Source organism: Hemibagrus wyckioides, linkage group LG08 (assembly GCF_019097595.1).
Source record: "Hemibagrus wyckioides isolate EC202008001 linkage group LG08, SWU_Hwy_1.0, whole genome shotgun sequence".
NCBI classification, from domain to species: domain Eukaryota; kingdom Metazoa; phylum Chordata; class Actinopteri; order Siluriformes; family Bagridae; genus Hemibagrus; species Hemibagrus wyckioides.
Window position 1 is genome coordinate 12,473,501 of NC_080717.1, and position 20,076 is coordinate 12,493,576.

At 37.5% G+C, this 20,076-nt stretch overlaps 1 protein-coding gene and 1 long non-coding RNA gene across 3 annotated transcripts in view; one reads left to right on the plus strand and one right to left on the minus strand.

Annotated features, from left to right (window-relative positions):
- The first annotated feature begins 201 nt into the window (after nucleotides 1–201).
- On the plus strand, nucleotides 202–6,574 carry LOC131357537 (uncharacterized). The gene is made up of 4 exons (XR_009205290.1): nucleotides 202–433; nucleotides 2,603–2,717; nucleotides 3,079–3,123; nucleotides 5,817–6,574. It is a non-coding gene; the product is annotated as an uncharacterized LOC131357537 (long non-coding RNA).
- A 2,087-nt stretch (nucleotides 6,575–8,661) lies between these two features.
- Nucleotides 8,662–20,076, minus strand: part of btk (Bruton agammaglobulinemia tyrosine kinase) — a 33,039-nt gene continuing 21,624 nt past the window's right edge. For both annotated transcript variants that reach the window (XM_058396548.1, XM_058396549.1), the window contains exons 11-18: nucleotides 15,606–15,733; nucleotides 15,447–15,521; nucleotides 15,107–15,278; nucleotides 12,923–13,139; nucleotides 12,749–12,813; nucleotides 12,498–12,616; nucleotides 12,258–12,415; nucleotides 8,662–12,152 (exon numbers count right to left, since the gene is read on the minus strand). In XM_058396548.1, coding sequence (XP_058252531.1) covers nucleotides 12,081–12,152; nucleotides 12,258–12,415; nucleotides 12,498–12,616; nucleotides 12,749–12,813; nucleotides 12,923–13,139; nucleotides 15,107–15,278; nucleotides 15,447–15,521; nucleotides 15,606–15,733 — 1,006 coding nt within the window. In that variant the 3' untranslated portion in view covers nucleotides 8,662–12,080. The remainder of the gene's footprint in view (nucleotides 12,153–12,257; nucleotides 12,416–12,497; nucleotides 12,617–12,748; nucleotides 12,814–12,922; nucleotides 13,140–15,106; nucleotides 15,279–15,446; nucleotides 15,522–15,605; nucleotides 15,734–20,076) is intronic.

Genomic DNA, 20,076 nt, shown 5'->3' on the forward strand with positions numbered 1-20,076 from the left:
GAAAAAACACACCCACCTCCAGCTTGAGTGCTCCTCCCCAGCTGCAGCACACTCCATATCCTCTCCTACTCATACACTGTGGGTCACTGCCTGGGGTCATGGAGGCTCACACACATGGAGCCAATCACAGTCATCTGGAGGATTTCCCTTTTTACTTGCTATTAATGTATGCCTGCCTCTTGCCTCATATAAGGTAAAAGAAAAGTTTTTGCTCCCCAAGTGATGCATCATTCAAATAAGAGGTTTCCCTGCGAAACTCCATTAGTAGAGACATTAGATAGCAGGGTGCATTTGAAGTACACAGCTGCCATGCTCTACTTACACATGCCTCCACTAATGTCACATTTCTCTAGGCAGCAGCACTCTTCTGCTTAGGCTGTGTGTTGAAGACATACCTTTATAAATTCCCTTCTCTGCTACGGACCAGTCTAAGGTAAGTTTTCCTCATATGCATCACATTGTTTTTCACAAGTTTTTAACCCAGCATGATTTATGGTGGTAAATGTATATTTTACATTTTTAGACTTTGAGTACTTTAACAAGTTTCAACATGTGGCTAATACTTTTTTCATCTGCTACTGTAAAACATGTATGTCAAACTTGTAAAATCACTAAAACCAAACTATTAATATATTTAAAGCAAAGATTTAGCACCTTTCTGCAGGTTATGTGTTATTAGATTGTCAGTATATGTATAAAACAAATGCATACAACCAGATACTTCAAGCAGGTTACATATTGCATCGAGTGGGTACTAGATCTAAATAGATTTTTCTATCTAGATTTTTTGACAAATCAAAATATATAAATAGCATACAAATTTTAATTAAAAATATTTTGCTTTTATAATAACCTTACTGCTAATTATCAGAGTACAGGAATCTCCACCCTATCTAGACCAGAAAGTAAAACAAAGAATGAGGAACACAAACAGTGTCAGCTTTCTACTGTGCATACCAAAACCTGTTTCTCTCAAAGAAAATAGTTATATTTGGAAATTGCTTTATTAAATGGTTCTGGTCAAATGATAGATAAATAATCCTTTTATTTTACTGAACAATATGTGTTGCTAAAGGTACATTGACAGATTAATAGATTAGACAGTAAGGTGGAGGAAGTTCATGAACTGGAAACTATGAAGGAGAGAGGAAGCACATTATTTTCCTAGAAGTCTGGGATCCATCAGAGCCAAGTGCTTTCACATGACCCAAAAGTCCCAGATTTCCCTTACTTGTCACATGCCCCCCTTCTCAAGCCCCTTGAAATCCTTGATCCCAGGGTCAGTTTCACATGAACAGAAATGTATCTTGGTTTTTCATTTGGGATTTGGGATTGCCAAACATCTTTAAAATGACACCAATCCAAAATTAAACAAATGGCTTACAGTTATTCTCATACTCAGAAGCTAGGGTTAAGTTATGTGTGTGTTTTGGAATGTTTCCACACATCCAGTGAATTGAAATCCTCATTACTTCCAGTTAAGAAATTTTCTTAGGATTAAGCGATTTTTTAAACAATCTTTGTCACCACAGCATTGATTTTACATAAAGGTTTGCCAAACAATAGGTCATTTATTTCAACCTAATGTTTATTGTACCTGATAAAAAGAGAAGTAAAAATGAATTTAATAAAAATAAATAAAAAATATTCCTTATCATTAGTGTAAATGTACAACAATGAGAGAATAAACTTCAGGTATAAACTTAGACTGAGTGTTTAAGGTGAAAGAAACTTTCTACAGGTTAAAACAGTTAAAGTTCAAAACAGACTTCAAAATAAAACAAAAACATATATGCAATTAAAATCAGAAAACAAAGAATATAGTCATAGCATTATATTATATATTATCTGCTTGAATGTGACAGAGGAGAGAAAGAAGTTTTGTGACTAGCAAAAGCAAGCCCACCACCCTTTATCCCTCATGTTTCTTGTTGTGATTATTTGAGGAGATGAGAAGAAACATGACCTTAAAAGGCAATGTTTGCATGTGCAAGAGCATTTGCTCTACATTATCAGCACAGAGTCTATGACTATGTAAACACTGTATCTCCCATGTTGTTGGAGGTGAGCACTTTGCACCAAGCCAAATCTGAGACTTGAACAGTAGTAAATCTCATTTACTGACTTTCTAACTTACACACACACACACACACACACACACACACACACACTTCCACTCAAATTCTTTTTATTTACAGTAGCTGTCTTTATACAATGTCCATGTATATTCCAAGAATATACTGTTGGACTAAGGGTAGATAACATGATGTCATGTATGTCACAGGGCCTAATTATATATATTTTAACAATTATTTTATGATATCCTCCAGCATTTTCATACATGAATAAAACTCATGTGGTTCATAAGTTTAAATAGATATCACTAGCAAAGGCAGAATCTCAGACACAAAATCAGAATCTTTGCAGTTGCAAGCAAGCCAACCTTTGCTTATGGTTATGGTCGAGTCACATATGAAACTTTAGGTATAATATTGTTTAGTAATGTTATTCTATAATAATAAATACTTAGCAATGGTAATGACTTCATTTCTTGGCTTCTTCATCACCTTTGCTCCTTTTTGCCTTTTATGTCATACTGCAGCTGACTGTGACTAGAAAAGGGAATGTATGCAGTCAGCACACAGAGACAGAAGGGGAGGGACAGCTACGCTTAGCAGTGACAAACCATCTGCTTCCACAATCACTAGCCATAAGAGGTTGAAGTGTTTATCACAACCACAGCTACATTTTCCATTATCCCAAAATAAGATTCTTTCAGAATTCCTTATATGGGCTCAAGGAGACTCCAGATGAGGTTGCTGAGGCAATCAAATCCTCCTGTGTCTTGGAGAATGCTCAAAAATAGCCCAGGAATTTTTGTGTAGCATTTTTATTGAATTTTCTGCTATTTGGGCAAAGTAAATACAATTTCTACTAGTGGAGATTTCTATGTTGTTTATGTAATCAAATGTAGATTATTTAAAACACTACAAATATTAAAAGATGTGATTTTATAATTTTATGATGAATTCTACTCAAATGCAGATATCACATATGTTTTCTTGTTTGCCACTGCAGGTAGTGACAGTTGTACCCCATGGTATTCCACATACCATAACAACAGTGAGTCTGGCATGTTTATCACCATCTTTCTCTCTCTCTCTTTCTCTCTCTCTTTCTCTCTCTCTCTCTCTTGCACAAACTAATAGTTACAATAAAGTAACTGAACTGTATATTACTTTTGGGCTAGTTTAAAATAGCAAGAAATTTTAGACCAGTGGTATTCAACTAAAATTTGACTTTAAATAATTTTGTCTTATTTAAAGTCATGTTTAAAGTGATTATATTTTGTTTCACAGTGGTGCTTCATGTTACTGCTGGTTACGGAGCAACCTTGCTGTTCTACAGCTTGTTGATTTAACATAATGTATGCCTAATGCTGGGAAAGTAAAGACCATTGTTTGTTCTGTGGTACAGTGAAAATACAGCTTACAATTTACTTGTGAGCTGGAAATGATAATAAGTATTTAACTGTTAATGCTTTGACTGACAAAGATCAGAGGCCTAGCACATATTTTAATATCCTACAAGTACAAAAAAGAAATCAGCATCCAGTGCTCTACAATTTGGGAAAGAGTAGGAATAAGAACTTGAAAAGATATACTATGTATTCAGCCTGGGGTTACTGTGTTCATTCTTTCATCACTTTCAAGGATGAAAGTACATTTTTCCTGCACAGTGTGAATCAGTGTGAATGTGAACGAGTCCTCAGGCCCAAGGTGCAGTGCTGCATCTCTGGTCAGTTGGGAGTCTGAGATGAAGCACTGTAGCACGGGAAGAGGGACACTGCAACTGTAAGCACACATCAGCATTTGAATTATCTTTATCATCTTTTTATTAGCTTTAAAGTGTGTACATTAAAATGTTATTTATTATTATTTTTAACACATAAAAGAAGATCAGTGCTCGGTATAGGTAGGCAGTTTTGGGTCAATATTTAAGGATCTTAGTTTCTAATCAAAAGGTTGTGAGTACAAATAACAGCACCACCACTTGCTATTACTCAGCCCTTTAACTCTTTTTGGTTCAGTAATTTGCTTGAATAAAAAGCTTCTGTTAAATGTATGAATGTATGAATATTGTATATAGTATTTACCTCTTGATTTCATTTTGTCTAATACACACGTTCTTCCCTTTCCCCAGGGTCCAGTTTTCCCAGGAATCCCTTGGGAATTTACAAAGGGGATTCCTGGAAATACTGTTCTTGGGGGTGGGGTTACACATCATAAATGTCTATAATACTATTCTTTCTTATTATTTTTGTGGGTAACATAAGAAAAACAAATAATAAACATGCCTCTGAAAGAATATTTTGTCTTAAGTATCTTGCAATTTGTTAACAGAATCTGAACACTTAATAAATATGTGCTTGATTTAAAACATGTTTCGAATTTAATGAGTTACTAACTAGTCTCAATTTAAAAGTATCAGGCTAAAGATATGGCATGGCAATCACTATAATAACAGAAATATTGCACTGGTTTTGTGCATCAGAAACAGTTGATCTTAAAGTGTTGCAGATGCAAGTAAAAGGTTTTAGTCTACTGGAGTCCTTGACTCTCATCAGGCTTTGGGTGTGCCTAATTGTGTCTAAATAATTTAGACTGTAGCAGGAATCCTTCCAGAGGGATTTTAGTACCCTAGTAGAGAGCTTTGGTGTCCATGAGCTTACACTGGAGAAATTAGTCAAATGCTGACATTGTCTTGAATATTTATCTGGGTGTGCAATGAGTGAGAAAGCAAATAGGAAGGTTGCTTCTGAATAAACTAGAGAGAATGAGGAGCTGTGATGCATGACTCTGCATGGCTCTCTGGTGCTGGGTGCTCTATAGGTATTGGTACTCTATACTAAAGTGTGTCTGTCTGCTTAACTGTCTATATAAATATATCTATACAATTGTTGTCATCCTATCTATCCATCTGTCTATCTCTACAGTTTTTAGCTCTACAGTACAGTGTGTCTGTCTGCATGTCCATCTATCTATACAACTATCTATACCAACTCTGCAAGTCAAATTCAAATTTTATTTATCACATACAAAATCATACACAGAACGACGTAGTGAAATGCTTTTTTTACGACTATCCTTGTTACAAGAGAGAAAGAATAGAATAAATTTAAAGTGTATAGACATAAAAAAAAGTTATATGGATGTAAATAAAATAAAGATTTAAGGAAAACAGAAATATAAAACTAACAGAATAATAAAAATAGATATATAAGATATTAGATATGCATATATATATAAATAATATATATATATAAAATGACGGTAGAAAAACAAAGTAAAAGCAAAGTAAAAAAATGTTCAGTATAAAAATGTTCAGCGAGTGTGACCTGTGCAGAGTAGTGCAGTTATTGTGTGTGCAACAGTCTGCTGAGGTAGTATGTTAAGTGTGAGGAAGTCCAGAGAAAAGTACAGAAAATCCAGGTTCTAGGTTTACTGGTTGAGGGCCCGAATGGCCTGTGGGAAGAAGCTCGACGTGTGGAGGAGGACGGTGGTGGCTCAAGTGGTTAAGGCTCTGGCTCGTTGACCAGAAGATCAAGCCCCAGCACTGCAAAGTTGTCACTGTTGGTCCCTTGAGCAAGGCCCTTAACCCTCTCTGCTCCAGGGGTGCTGTATCATGGCTGACCCTGCACTCTGACCCCAACCTCCAAGGATGGGATATGTGAAGAAAAGAATTTCACTGTGCTGTAATGTATATGTGACAAATAAAGGCTAATTATAATTATTCTTTCTGTGTTTGCCTTCAAGGAGCAGGAATATTTCCCTGACAACAGAGAGAAGAGCCCATTGTTGGGATGGCTGAGGTCCTTCATTATCTTCCTGGCCTTGGTCCAGCACCATTTGCTGTATATAGTCTTCATGTCAGGGAGCTTGGTGCAGATGGTACTCTCTGCTAATCGCACCATCCTCTGGAGAGCTTGCCTGTCCTGCTTGGTGCTGTTTCCAAACCAGGATGATCTTAATGGTGCAGGTGTAGAATGTCTTTAGTACAGGACTTTAGTTTAAAGTCCTTTAGGCATCTGAGATTATTAAAGATGCTGCTGGACTTGACAGGACCATGACAGGTCCTGCGTGATGTGAACACCTAGGTACCGGAAACTGTCCACTCTCTCCACTGGGGTCCCATTGATAGTGAGGGGCTGGTAATTTCTCTCCTGCTTTGTACTGAAGTCCACTATCAGCTCCTTATTCTTGCTGATGTTCAGGAGGAGATTGTTGTCCTGGCACCATGTTTCCAGGTTTTTAATCTCCTCTAGGTAGGCCGTCTTGTCATTGTTGGAGATCAGGACCACCACCACAATGTCGTCCTCAAACTTAATGGTGTTGTTGGAGCTGGAAGTGGCCACACAGTCCTGGCAGGCAAACTTTTGTCTTCCTGTCTGTCAGCCAGTTATCAATCAATCAATCAATCAATCAATCAATCTATCTATCTATCTATCTATCTATCTATCTATCTATCTATCTATCTATCTATCTATCTATCTATCTATCTATCTATCTATCTATCTATCTATCTAAAGAAAGAAAGAAAGAAAGAAAGAAAGAAAGAAAGAAAGAAATATACAAACAGATTATACTAGTAGCAACCAAAGCCCTTCTAAATATAATAAATTCTTCCGTTAGTACTGGTAAATAACCAACTACTGGCAGGGTTGTAATTCAGGGTTGTGTCTCCTTGCTGGTGTTGCTTGACCTTAGTGCAGCTTCTGACACCATTTCTGCTTGATCAGCTTAAAAATGTGGTAGGTTGGAAGGACGTGAGTTTGAATGCAGGTCCACCAAACTGTCACTTCTGGGCCTACGTGAGACCCTTTTCTTTTTTGTATAAAATGAGATAAAAAAAAAAACATAAGTCTGGATAAGTAGTATACAACAACATAATATTGTTATGATGCTGAAATCCACAATTAATTTTTTGTGTCTGCTTTTCCATACATTTAAATCAGATTTTTGAAAATGTTAGTTTTAATAAATGCTTCATGGATCATTTTACATGTCTTTATTATGAGACATACATTTAGCTTCCTTTTAGTTGTTTGTAAGTTTTTCCTCAAAAACATTTAGTCATTAACACTCTTAGTTGACATTGAATTGTTTCTGGAAAACTATTCAAATATTTTATTTGTATTAGGAAAACTGGACATTTTCATGTATTTTAAATAAACATTTAAAAGAATGTTAGAATATAAAGTTAAAAATTCTAACATTATTCTAACCTTGCAATAACACTCTAATGTATCAGGAGAGCTTAATATTAAGAGCTTAATTAAAGATAAAGATTTTCAAATAATGTTATATTTTGTTTAAAAACAAAGTTAGGTGAATGTTGCAAGAAACATTTTTGTAATATTCAAATAATGCTAGAGAAACTAGAATTAAAACAAACTATAACCAAAATCTCACCTCAAATATAAAAATAAACAAAATAAATGAGCATAAACACAATATTCCAGCAAACAAAGAAGGGAAAGACAAAACTTAAATAAAAGATAAGTTAAAAGGGAAAGTATAAAAGAGGTATGCAATAATCAAAGAAGGAAATGGAGCAAACAACAAAAGAAGTAGTTCAAACACTGGGCAAGGGTGCCCTCTGGTGTCTGTTGTGCCGATGACTGGTAGAAGTGAGGCCAAGAGAAATCCCCTAAGTAATTGGTTCAGCTTCACACCATACCTTGTCTCCTCAGACAAGCAGGCCCTTTCCTTCAATGCAATTTGATTAAAGAAAATAATAATAATAATAATAATAATAATAATAATAATAATAATAATAATAATAATAATAATAATAATGATAATAATAATAATTTGTCTCTGTTTGGAAAGGGCTGTAAAGACAGGATTTAGATCTGGATCTGCCAACAGGTTTGGCCTAAATGAGAGAGAGATTAAAATGCTGAATGTTAAAGTGAAACACTACTGTGCTAAACCCTGCAATTCTTCTTCCCAAAGAAGCTGATGGAGAACAGAAAAGTTTGCAGGAGACACCACTGCAGAATACAGACCTTGAACTGTTTATTGACAGATCAGCCTTCAGAGACCAGAAAAGAGGCCACCATTGCGGGGGGTATGCACTAATCACACAATACAATATAGTGAAAGCTGAGCCATAATCTGGACACCTCTCTGCACACCCAGCAGAGTTGATCGCCTTAACAAAAGCATACAAATTAATACAAGGCAAAATTGTCACCATTTGTACTGACAGCAGGTATGGAGTAGTACATGATTTTGGCACGTTATGGAAACATAGAGTTCCCTTTCGAGGGAACTTGACGCTGCGTCATGGCTGATGCTATGGGAACGCTTCATTGAGGAAGTTGTGTCTAAAGCAATTTTGCAATATATTGTCTCAGATAGGACACGTGATGAGGGAAAATATGTGCCAAATAAGGGCATCTACATCACATTACTCTGTGTATGTTTGTTTCAATGTCTGTACTGCTTGTCTAGACTAGGGAAAAGATTTTATGCATATATATATATATATATATATATCGAACCAGAAGAGGATATGTGACTATTGTGGGAGATAATTTTGTAAATGAGAATATATGTATGAGGTATGTGTGAAATAATCGGGGGACAGCAGGAGTGAGTTCTCAGGTAAGGTTTATTCGTTAGGTCGTTTGAGCTTAAGAACAATATAAGGTTTAACACGGCATGTTGGCCTGTCACGGGCCTTGCACACAGGCTGCAAGGGCTTTGAAGAACAAATAGTTGTATCAATGATGTCAGTCTGGCAGGCTTTCTCTGCGGTACCAGGCCTTCCAAATTTGGACCAATCAGTGGCAGAGACGCACCCTAGATTGTTATGGTCAATCTTCGCTCCACTGGTACCTTGAGCGGTAGTGAGCTCATCATGAAGTAAACGCAGCGCGTGCTGGATGGCAATGGTGGTACCAGGCGAAATATCTAGAGTACATACGTAGAAGACAGCGGATAAATCAGAAAATCCGTGAGGTGTAAAAGTTAATAAAAGAAAGGGTGTTGGCCCCTGAAGAACTGAGAACTTACCCATGCTGTCTCCTGAAGAAGAATGAGGTATTGGCGAGAGTGAGGCCAAAGACAATCCCACTGGTGGGGGCGGAAACGCCCAATTTTTAATATAATGATTCAGGAAAGTTTAATTATAATGGTATTCGAAAAGTTGTAAATTCAAAGATAATGGTGTAAAAAAAAGAATCTAAAAGGTCTAAAAAAGAAAGATGGGTGGGATTGTCTAGGTAAAGAACCAGTGACGTGTTGCATTGGGAAGATAAGGGAAATGTATATAAAGGCTGTAGTTGGAGTTCCCCGGAGAGAGGTTGTTGGGACGTTCATGCGTGAGCATCTCAATTCTTGTGTCAGCGCTGATTACAAAATAAAATCTCTTATCTGCATTCATCTAGTCTGCTTGATTGGCTTATTTAGTTTTGAGGCCTTACTAACTACGAGTCTCACTCAGACTGAGCTGTCGGGTCAGTGTGGAGCTGGAGTCAGATTCTAGTAGTGAGTACAGGAGAATTTTTATTCCACACTATAAACTGCATTAAAGGAGTTCCTTGAGGTGGTAACGTGGAGTTGGTAAGCTAAATTTAAATTGGCCTGAAGAGGAAGTTGGCGTTGCTCATTGGCCGCTTCCTTACAGGCTGTGTACCGCCCCCATGCAGGCAACTCGTGCCGTTGCTAAGCTAAATTTAAATTGGCTTGGCCTAAATTGGCTTGCTCAGTAGAGATAAATAGTTTAAAATGTTGTCATTTTTATTCTATATTTTTATATTTCTGTAAAGTTGCTTTGAGACAATGTCCATTGTTAAAAGTGCTTTATAAACAGAATTACTTAGCTTACTTCTGATTGTTAGCAAGCAAACATGATCAAATGTCCTTTACACATTCTTCAATCTCATTAAGTTGATATATATCTCATCTGGCTTTGCTAAAACATTGTCATCAGGATAACAGTGGAAATTAATACCATGTTTATGAAAAATTGTACCAAGAGGTAGCATATAAGGAGAAACAGGGCCTAAAACAGAACCTACTGGAAAACAGAGCATAACCTTGGTATGCATTGAAAAGTCACAATTTACATATACAAACTGAAAACAATCAGTGAAATAAAACATGAAGCCAGGAGACAAATAAAAAGAGAGCCAGGAAACTGCGTTTTCGTTGGCTTTTCCACTTCTTGTCTTAGTCTAATGATTTGTTTTAGTTTTTCTAGCTTTTGTTTCTTTTCCTGTCTTTTTATTTATTAGTTATATATTTGCTAAGGATACTCTATGTGGGATATTTCAAATTCTGGAAAGTATGGTTTGCATTCTTCCAGTGCATGATGACGACCAATTTCAAGCCTTTCCCAAATATTGACACTTAAGAAGATTTGGAGTACCAGATATTATAAGCTGATTTTCTGGTCTGTGTCTGTAGCTGACTGACTGGCCTGTTTTTTTCTTCTATTTTCTCATTAGATAACGTACACACAGTAGATATGTATTTGAATACAAATAAGCTGAACAGATTCCGTGTTCTAAACTAATACAGATACAAATACAAAGTCCAATTTCTGTTGCTTAAGTTCAGAATGTTTCCAAGAAGTCTTCACATTGAGACTGTGTGTGTATCAAGTTGGCAAGTATCAGCAAAAATTCCAACTCAACTACGACTAAAGAAACTAAGCTATACACAAATAGCCTTAAAACCAGCAGTTTCTACTTTTTCTGAGTCTGCAAATACACTGCTCAGAAAGAGTTAAGGATATTTGGCTTTTGGGTGAAATTTATGGAAAATGTAAAAAGGCCATCATTTCTGCTCAACGTGAATCAACATTCATCAGAGAACAGCACTGAGGCTCACTGGTCCCTTGTCCAGCGTAAATGCTCCCTGGCCTGACGCCTCTGCCTGGTGGTGTGGTCAGGTACCCTTGCAGGTCGTCTAGCACGCAGACCACGCTGATGTAAACGGTTTCGAATGGTCTGACGTGATACTTGGGTGCCTCTCAAAGGCCAAAGGACATCCACTTCTATGCCTTTCTGTGACTCTTCCAGTCTCTCTGTATCTCTGTCGCAACCTGCTGATGACACTCTGTGACACTCTAAGCTCAGTGGCCACTTCCCTCTGAGAACATCCTGTTTGAAGCCTCACAATGGCAAGGTACTGTTGATCAATTGTTAGTTGTCGTCTTGGTCTCATGATGTCAAAATGATGTCAACAGCATGATGAAGAGGACTGTTTAAATACCAATTCTAATTGAACCAGAAAATTTGATTCTTGGATCAAACACCAGTTGTGAATTTTGCCGTTAAGCACCTTGTTAAAGAACAGCAAGTTATGCAAACTGTACTGAAACACTGAATAGTTAGACATGTGCATTCAAAAGTGTAGAGAAGGTCAAATTAAGTTCACCTGTAAAGGTTATAGTGCATTTTAGGTGCATTCTGATATTTCACCTGAAAGCTGAATATTCTTAACTTTTTGTGAGTAGTGTATATACTGGCTAATACTACTATACTAATATAGAAGTAAAGTTTTGACAACATGTTTATGCTGACAGTTTATTACAGATGTGAACAATTATGTGATTGTTTTCTTTTTCATTTTATTTTTTATTTTATGTTTGCACTGGAATTTCATTTATACTTTACTGTGCAGGTCACTACTGCATGGATCATATATTCATAATATATTCATATTAATTCATGAAACACTCCATTCTCCAAAACATTCTGCAAACAGTTAGAATTAAGCATTTCTAAGCATCAAGTTTCAGGACATCTACATATTTTACCTGACGTTCCATTTTTATGCAGTGCAATGCAGTTAAAATATATAGAATTTTGAATTAGTCATACAGTCATATAATGATATCTGGATCTGATAATGGACTTTATAAAACATTCAACTAGAAAGTTTTGAAAAAAATCATAAATACTAAATAATAATTGTAAATATAGCTGCAATTCAGGACCCAGTGTTTTTATTTTTGCAGGGCTACCCTTATAAACAGACATTTCCTGCCACTAGGTTGGTGGTCTAGTGCAGATTGTCAAGCAAATCCTGAATGGCCATCACAAGATCCTGAAATGTGGGCCGTTCATCTGGCTTCTGAAAAGAAAAAGAAAGGCTTGTATCAGTCACTAACTCCTTTGATTTTTATAGATTTTCATCAACCAGCATATATTTACTATTTCAATACTGTCCAGTCTGTACCTCATGCCAACATTTGGTCATTATGGAGTAGATTCTGTCATTGGCCATCTGAGGGCGATACAGTCTGTATCCAGCAGTAACTTCATTCACTATTTCAGTATTATTCAGTCGTTCGTATGGCATTCTACCTAGTGTGTAGACTTCCCACATTAAAATACCTGTGGAAAAACAGTTGTAGTATTTTTTAATCCTGTTCATTCAAAAAAGCAAATGTATGTTGAAAATGTGACACATACTAACCAAATGCCCAAATGTCTGACTTGCTGCTGAATTTGTGGTAAAGGAGTACTTCAGGAGGTGACCAGCGTACAGGGAACTGTGAGCCAACAGAGCTAGTATATTCATCATTAAGGACATACCTACAGTAAAAAAAGTATATTTTAAACTGTTTTTGTAACTGGTGAAGCCCTAAAGAGTGGTGTTTAATGAAAAGTTTAAAAGTACTCTAGATAGAGAAGATAGAGATATGAAAGGGCAAAAAAACATTTTACCGTGACAGTCCAAAATCAGTCACTTTAACAGTCCCATTTGAATCCACTAAACAATTTCTGGCAGCCTAAAAAGACAAATATACAACTAATCATAGAACCATAGATCTATGCCATAGATCATGTTTAATCTTTTGGGTTTGCTTTTTGTTTCTGTGTTTTTGTATAAAAACTCACAAGGTCTCTGTGAATGTACTGCTGGGATTCTAGGTAGGCCATTCCTTCACTCACATCTTTACACATCTCAAGGAGCTGAAGAGCACAGGGGTGTCGCAGGCACTCCCGTAGGTAGGTCAGTAGGCATCCATTGGGAAGAAACTCAGTTACTATGTAAATAGGTCTTTGTTTTGTGCAAACACCATACAGCTGAACTAGATTTTCATGATGAAGTTTCCTAATTTTATAAAGAACAGATGTATTATATATACATAATATATATACCAATAGGCATATATACATAATATATATATATATATATATATATATATATATATATATATATATATACATACATACAGATCTGGAAAAAAAATAAGAGACCACTGCAAAATAATGAGTTTCTTATGTTGTTGTTTTTTTTTTTCAGTTTTGTTTCATTTTTTGTGAACTGCCGACAATATTTCTCCTGGATTCAAAATATAATTATTGTTATTTAGAGTGTATATTTAAAGGAAATGACCATCCATCTTCCTCTTGATGACATTCCAGAGGTTTTTAATAGGGTTCAAATCTGGAGATTGGGCAGTGGTCTCTTATTTTTTTTCCAGAGCTGTACATACACTACTCACAAAAAGTTAAGGATATTTGGCTTTTGGGTGAATTTTATGGAAAATGTAAAAAGTTCACACTACAGTGATATTATATCATGAAAGTAGGGCATTTAAGTAGAAGCATGCAATGGTTATTTCCTCATCTCAAACAATTTATTGAAACAAAAGCCAACAACAGTGGTGGGTATACTACAACAAAAAATGTCAATGTCTCAATAATTTGTCATGCGCCCTTGACCATCAATTACAGCTTGACAATGATGTCTCATGCTGTTCACGAGTCAACTTATTGTCTGCTGAGGCATGGCATTCCACTCTTCTTGAAGGGCGGCCCTCAGGTCATTGAGGTTCTGGGGTGCAGGGTTACGAGCCTCTACACGGCAACTCAGCTGATCCCATAGGTTTTCTATGGGATTCAGGTCTGGAGAAAATGCAGGCCACTCCATTTGAGGTACCCCAGCCTCCAGCAGCCATTGCCTAATGACCTCGATGAGCTGGAGCATTGTTGTCCTTGAAGATGAAATTAAGCCTGTGTTGTTAATGCAGGGGCACAATGACTGGATTATTGATGTTATTCAGGTAGTATTGGCTTGTCACTGTACCATTCACAAGATATAGGGTAGTTCTGTATTGAGTAGACACACCTGCCCAGACTGTAACACCAACACAACAGTAGCTGATGCATAGTGCTCTCCTTGATGTCTCCAACATTGTTGGCGGCCATCATTTCTGCTCAACGTGAATCGACTTTCATCAGAAAACAGCACTGAGGCTCACTTGTCCCTTTTCCAGCATAAATGCTCCCTGGCCCATGCAAGACGATGACGTGTGTGGTCAGGTACCCTTGCTGGTCGTCTAGCATGCAGACCACGCTGATGTAAACGGTTTGGAATGGTCTGATGTGACACTTGGGTGCCTCTCACCTCCCTTAAATGTACCATTCATCACCTGGTTCCGCAGGGCACTGTTCACAATGAAGCGGTCATCAATGTGGGATGTGGCCAAAGGACGTCCACTTCTATGCCTTTCTGTGACTCTTCCAGTCTCTCTGTATCTTTGTTGCAACCTGCTGATGACACTCTGTGACACTCTAAGCTCAGTGGCCACTTCCCTCTGAGAACATCCTGTTTGAAGCCTCGCAATGGCGAGGTACTGTTGATCAATTGTTGGGTGTCGTCTTGGTCTCATGATGTCAAAATGTGAACAGCATGATGAAGGGGTTTAAATACCAATTTTAATTGAACCAGAAAATGTATTGGTCGATTCATGGATCAAACACCATTTGTGAATTTTGCTGTTAAGCACCTTGTTAGAGAACAGCAAGTTATGCAAAAAGTACTGAAACACTGAACAGTTGGACATGTGCATTCAAAAGTGTAGAGAAGGTCAAATTAAGTTCACCTGTAAAGGTTATAGTGCATTTTAGGTGCATCCCGAAATTTCACCCGAAAGCCGAATATCCTTAACTTTTTGTGAGTAGTATATATACTGTATATATTCACAATATAGTGTATATATATATATACATATATATTTATATATATATATATAAAATACACAAACACACGTATGACAATTTCAGTTGACTTACATCATAACTTTAGCCTCTTCGATGAAATCATCCTCTGACATAGAACCCTCCTTGATCATTTTTATGGCCACATCATGCCGACCCTGCCACTTTCCATACTTAACAACCCCAAATTGTCCATTACCTAATTCTTTAATAAACGTGAGTTGGCGGGGATCAATCTCCCAGACTCCTGAAATGGATAAAAGATACAATTTTTAACCTCTTCTTAACCTTCCCTTTCTTAAACACTTATTAAAAGATTTAAAAAAGCAGGAATGTTAAACCCATAAAAAAATTAATTTTATGATTTATAAACTTTCAATAAAAATAAAAAATTTCAATTAAATTAAAAACTTACCATATCCTAGGCCTGCGGTGGAGGGAGCATTCTGAGCTCGATTTGACACAATGTATTTTAGTCTGCTCACCAGTCCTAAAGCCACAAGGAATCAAACAACTGTTAAATTAGTAATTTAGAAAACTGCTTTTGTATGTGAGTAGCATGATCAGGTTTTACCTGCAGCATTGTGTTGATGGTAATTGATGAGGTCTGGAATATTACTGAAATAATGCTTCTCTGCCAGGTACAACTGTCCTTTTTGAGTAGATAATATGTTGTAGTGTCTGCAGCTGCCAACCACTTCTCTGAAGAGAGACCAGAAATTCTACTGTGTTCAGGCTACTCTAGATACTAGTTGTCCAACCCTATGCATCATTATCCAATTACTGTGGGCACATTGGTTAATATATGAAATGAGAATATTGTGAAATATGTTATATGAGTAACATATAGGGACAATATTGATTTATATCATTATATGTTATATGTTATATTAGTAACATTTGGGGACAATATAAATTTATTTATACACAATAGTCCTTTATAAAGTTGTGTACAGTCATTCCTTCATGTACACAATTCCTGAATGAATTTGAATAGCTTCCTAATTCCCTTATATTTGGTGTGATATGATAGGTATGATAAAACCTCTAGTTAAAGTGTTTGTAAAATTGTGCATACTATTCCAGCAAAAACAATAAAAATAGCAAATAACATTGATAATTGAAATTACATTTTCATCCCTACTAAAACATAAGAAATGGGATTTAGTGTTAAAATGAAATTTGTAAATGATCATACAAGGATATTTATTAGCTCATAAGTACATGTTGGGTAATAAGTCATTTGCTTCCAAGAATATGCTGACATGAAGGCAGAGTTTTGGGGAGCTTTCTGAGGTTTTTTATTTAACAATAAAACACACAGAGGCAACTTTTTGGGTGGTAAGTTTTTAAGTGTTTAATTTCTATATACAATGGGAATTAGGCTCACCTATTTTTTGCGTGAAGCTTTAAATAAATCTGGCCAGTTAAATCTGATCTATTCAAATTCTTCAACTGACATTTTACAGAAACCTTGCTCAGTTTCACAGAAATGTATTTTTCTTATCTCCATTCTTATCTCCAGACAACAGTAATGAATCTCTTCCTGCATTTCCATGCTATGTGAACAGCACTGGAACTGCAATTGTAGTTTTTAGTTTTGCTAATACTAAAGACATTTGAGCTTGAGATCAAAAGATGAATATTAGATGAATTTCAACTTTCATTTCCTGCAGATCAGATCCATCTAGAACATGGCATCATTGGCCTCCATGGATCAAACTTGTTTGTCCAGCACATCCCACAGATGCTTGATTGGATTGAGATCTGGGGACTTTTTAAGTCCATGTCAACACCTCAAACTCGTTGTTATGCTCATCAAACCATTTCTGAACCATTATTGCTTTGTGGCATAACACGTTATCCTGCTAAAAGAGACCACAGCCATCAGGGAATACTGTTTCCATGGGTGTACATGGTCTGCAACAATGCTTACGTAGATGGTACATGTCAAAGTAACATTACACCCACTTACACTCAAGCACCCACAGTTTCCAAGCAGAACATTGCCCAAAACATGACACTGCCTCTGCCGGCTTGCCATCTTCCCATAGTGCATACTGGTGCCATGTGTTCTCTTGGTAAGCGACTGTGTATTCTGACACCTTTCTATCAGAACCAGCATTAACGTCCTCAGCAATTTGAGCAGTAGCTCGTCAGTTGGATTGGACCACATGGGCCAGTCTTTGCTCCCCACATGCATCATTGAGCCTTGGCCACCCATGACAGTCACTGGGTCACCACTGTTCATTCCTTAGACCATTTTTGATGGATGCTGACCACTGCAGACCAGGAACATCCCACAAGTGTTGCAATTTTGGAGATGCTCTGATCCAGTCGTCTAGCCATCACAATTTGTCCTTTTTCAAACTCGCTGAAATCCTTACTCTTGCCCATAATATATCCCACCCACTAACAGGTGCCATAATGAGGAGATAATGATGAGGAGAGTTTTGTTATTCAGTCACTGTCGCTGTGTGTTTTTTGGATCTCTCTTCCCTGATATCAGCTCAGAGGTAGTGGCAGCAGTGTGACTCAGACTTTTTCTCTGAGGGCAGTTGAAAATTTTTCAGACTGGTAGTACAGTTTCTTTCAGCTGTTGTCAGTTTTGGGGGATTTCTACCTTTAATCTTCTCTTTAGGAGGTGAGATGCATTCTCATTTAGGTTAAGGTCTGGTGAGGCTAATGGTCAGTGTAAAAACATTCCATTATTCCCCCTTTTATAGATTTCTACAGACTTCTACAGAATGCTACCATTATAAGTCATGTCGTCAATAAAGGTTAGTGTGTCCATTCTAGAAGCAGCCATGCAACAACAAATGCCTAGGGCTTAAACCAAGATATAGAGTTCAGTGGCATGTTCCACTATTGTTATTTTATTTACCACTTATCACACCATATCAAAGAGTCAAGAAGCATATCCCAGAAGTGCACAAGCCTGAGGGACAACCTGGACTGTGAGCCAACCCACTGCAGGGCACAATTACACACACCATGGGAAATTTAGAGATACTACCATGTCAACCCTGTGTTTGAACCCCATTGCAAAGCCACACTTTGGCAAGGGCTCAACCTGTAACTGCTCATAGAGATGGCATGCCATGACGAGCCACTAATTCTTGATTCTCTTATTTACCTTGCCAAATACCTTGACTACTTGCTTAACATCTGTTAGTACTGCTGAGATACCAGGAGCCCCAAGAGAGCAACCACCCCACCAGAACCCATGCACCTGAGCACACCAGAAAAAGGGAGGGAGGGAGAGAGAGATAGAGGGGGGATAGATGCTGCAATGGCTGATGAATCTACTGGATTTTGTCCTCTGTACCCAAACCTATAGCTAAGACAAACACCTTCGTCACACGGGAGTGCCACATCCCACACTGAAACAGTGTTTAAATACCAATCGCTTTCTCACCAATTGTTCACACTCCTTGTTAATGTGAGATTTTCATGTGTGAATTCCCTGTTAACAGTATTCAGTTAATCAGCGATTCTGGATCACTGGGTAATTTTATGGATTTAGGAACTGTAACCATGCCATGGTTACAGGAGCTCCCATCGGTGGAGGCACCATCTGCACACAGTCCCTCCTGCTGAAGGGCAGTCTACTCCACCAAGAGTAAATGCTCTTAAATACAGTGATCTCTAAACATCCTAATGTCTTGGGTTTCCCTTGTCTGCGATTCCACAATGCTCAAACCTCTTGGTGGTGCATGGAACTCACTCAGTGGTTTGACCAATGTCAGTAGCACTGCATTCTGCTTCCTAAGCTCTGTGTGGGCTCGACATCTGTGGAGAGTTCAGAGCAGACTATACACAGGTATTCCAGGTAATACCAAGGACTTCATGAAGCCATCTTTATGTTTGTGCTATTGAGCTGCATCATGGAACCACACCTCCCCATAACTGGATTTACCCACTTTCACTCACCAAACAGAGGGATATGGAGTATTATATGGAGTATTATATCTAGGAGCCACTGAACCAAGGATATACATGCCATTCCACAGTCCTCATCCTGAAACACCATAAGCCTTTGAAACCTTTCATTTTTAGCCTAGATTTAGATGTCAATAGACTAGAGTCTAGGATATACACACGTGGACAATAATTAGTACCCTTCAATTAAAGAAAGAAAACCCACAATAGTCACTGAAATAACTTGAAACTGACAAAAGTAATAATAAATAAAGATTTACTGAAAATTGACTAATGAAAATCAGGCATTGCTTTTGAATTGTTGTTCAACAGAAGCATTAAAAAAATAATGAAACTGGCCTGGACAAAAATGATGGTAACTTAATATTTTGTTACACAACCTTTTGAGGCAATCACTGCAATCAAGTTATTTCTGTAATTTTCAGTGAGACTTCTGCACCTGTCGACAGGTATTTTGGCCCACTCCTTGCGAGCAAACTGCTCCAGCTGTCTCAGGTTTGAAGGGTGCCTTCTCCAGATATGTTTAAGCTCTTTCCACAGGTGTTCAACAGGATTTAGATCAGGGCTCATAGAAAGCCACTTCAGAATAGTCCAATGTTTTAGCTGTGTTTTGGGTCATTATCCTGTTAGATGACCCATCACCTGAGACTGAGACCAAGCTTTTTTACACTGGGCAGCACATTTCGCTCCAGAATGCCTTGATAGTCTTGAGATTTCATTGTACCCTGTACAGATTCAAGACACCCTGTGCAAAATGCAGCAAAGCAGCCCCAGAGCATAAATTGAGCCTCCTCCATGTTTCACAGTAGGTACTGTGTTTGCATGTGTGAACGTAGAGCTGATGTGACTTGTCAAAAAGCTCCAGTTTTGTGTCATCTGTCCAAAGAACATTCTCACAGAAGCTTTGTGGTTTGTCAATATGCATTTTGGCAAATTCATTTCTCAGTGATGTTTGGTGTGATCTGACACTGACACACCTTGGCCTTGGAGTTCACCTCCAATCTCTTTGGAAGTTGTTCTGGCCTCTTTGATTAATATTTGTATTACCTGTCTTTTCAATTTTCAATTTTTCAATTGACTGTCATAAATTTTCTTCTTCCGGC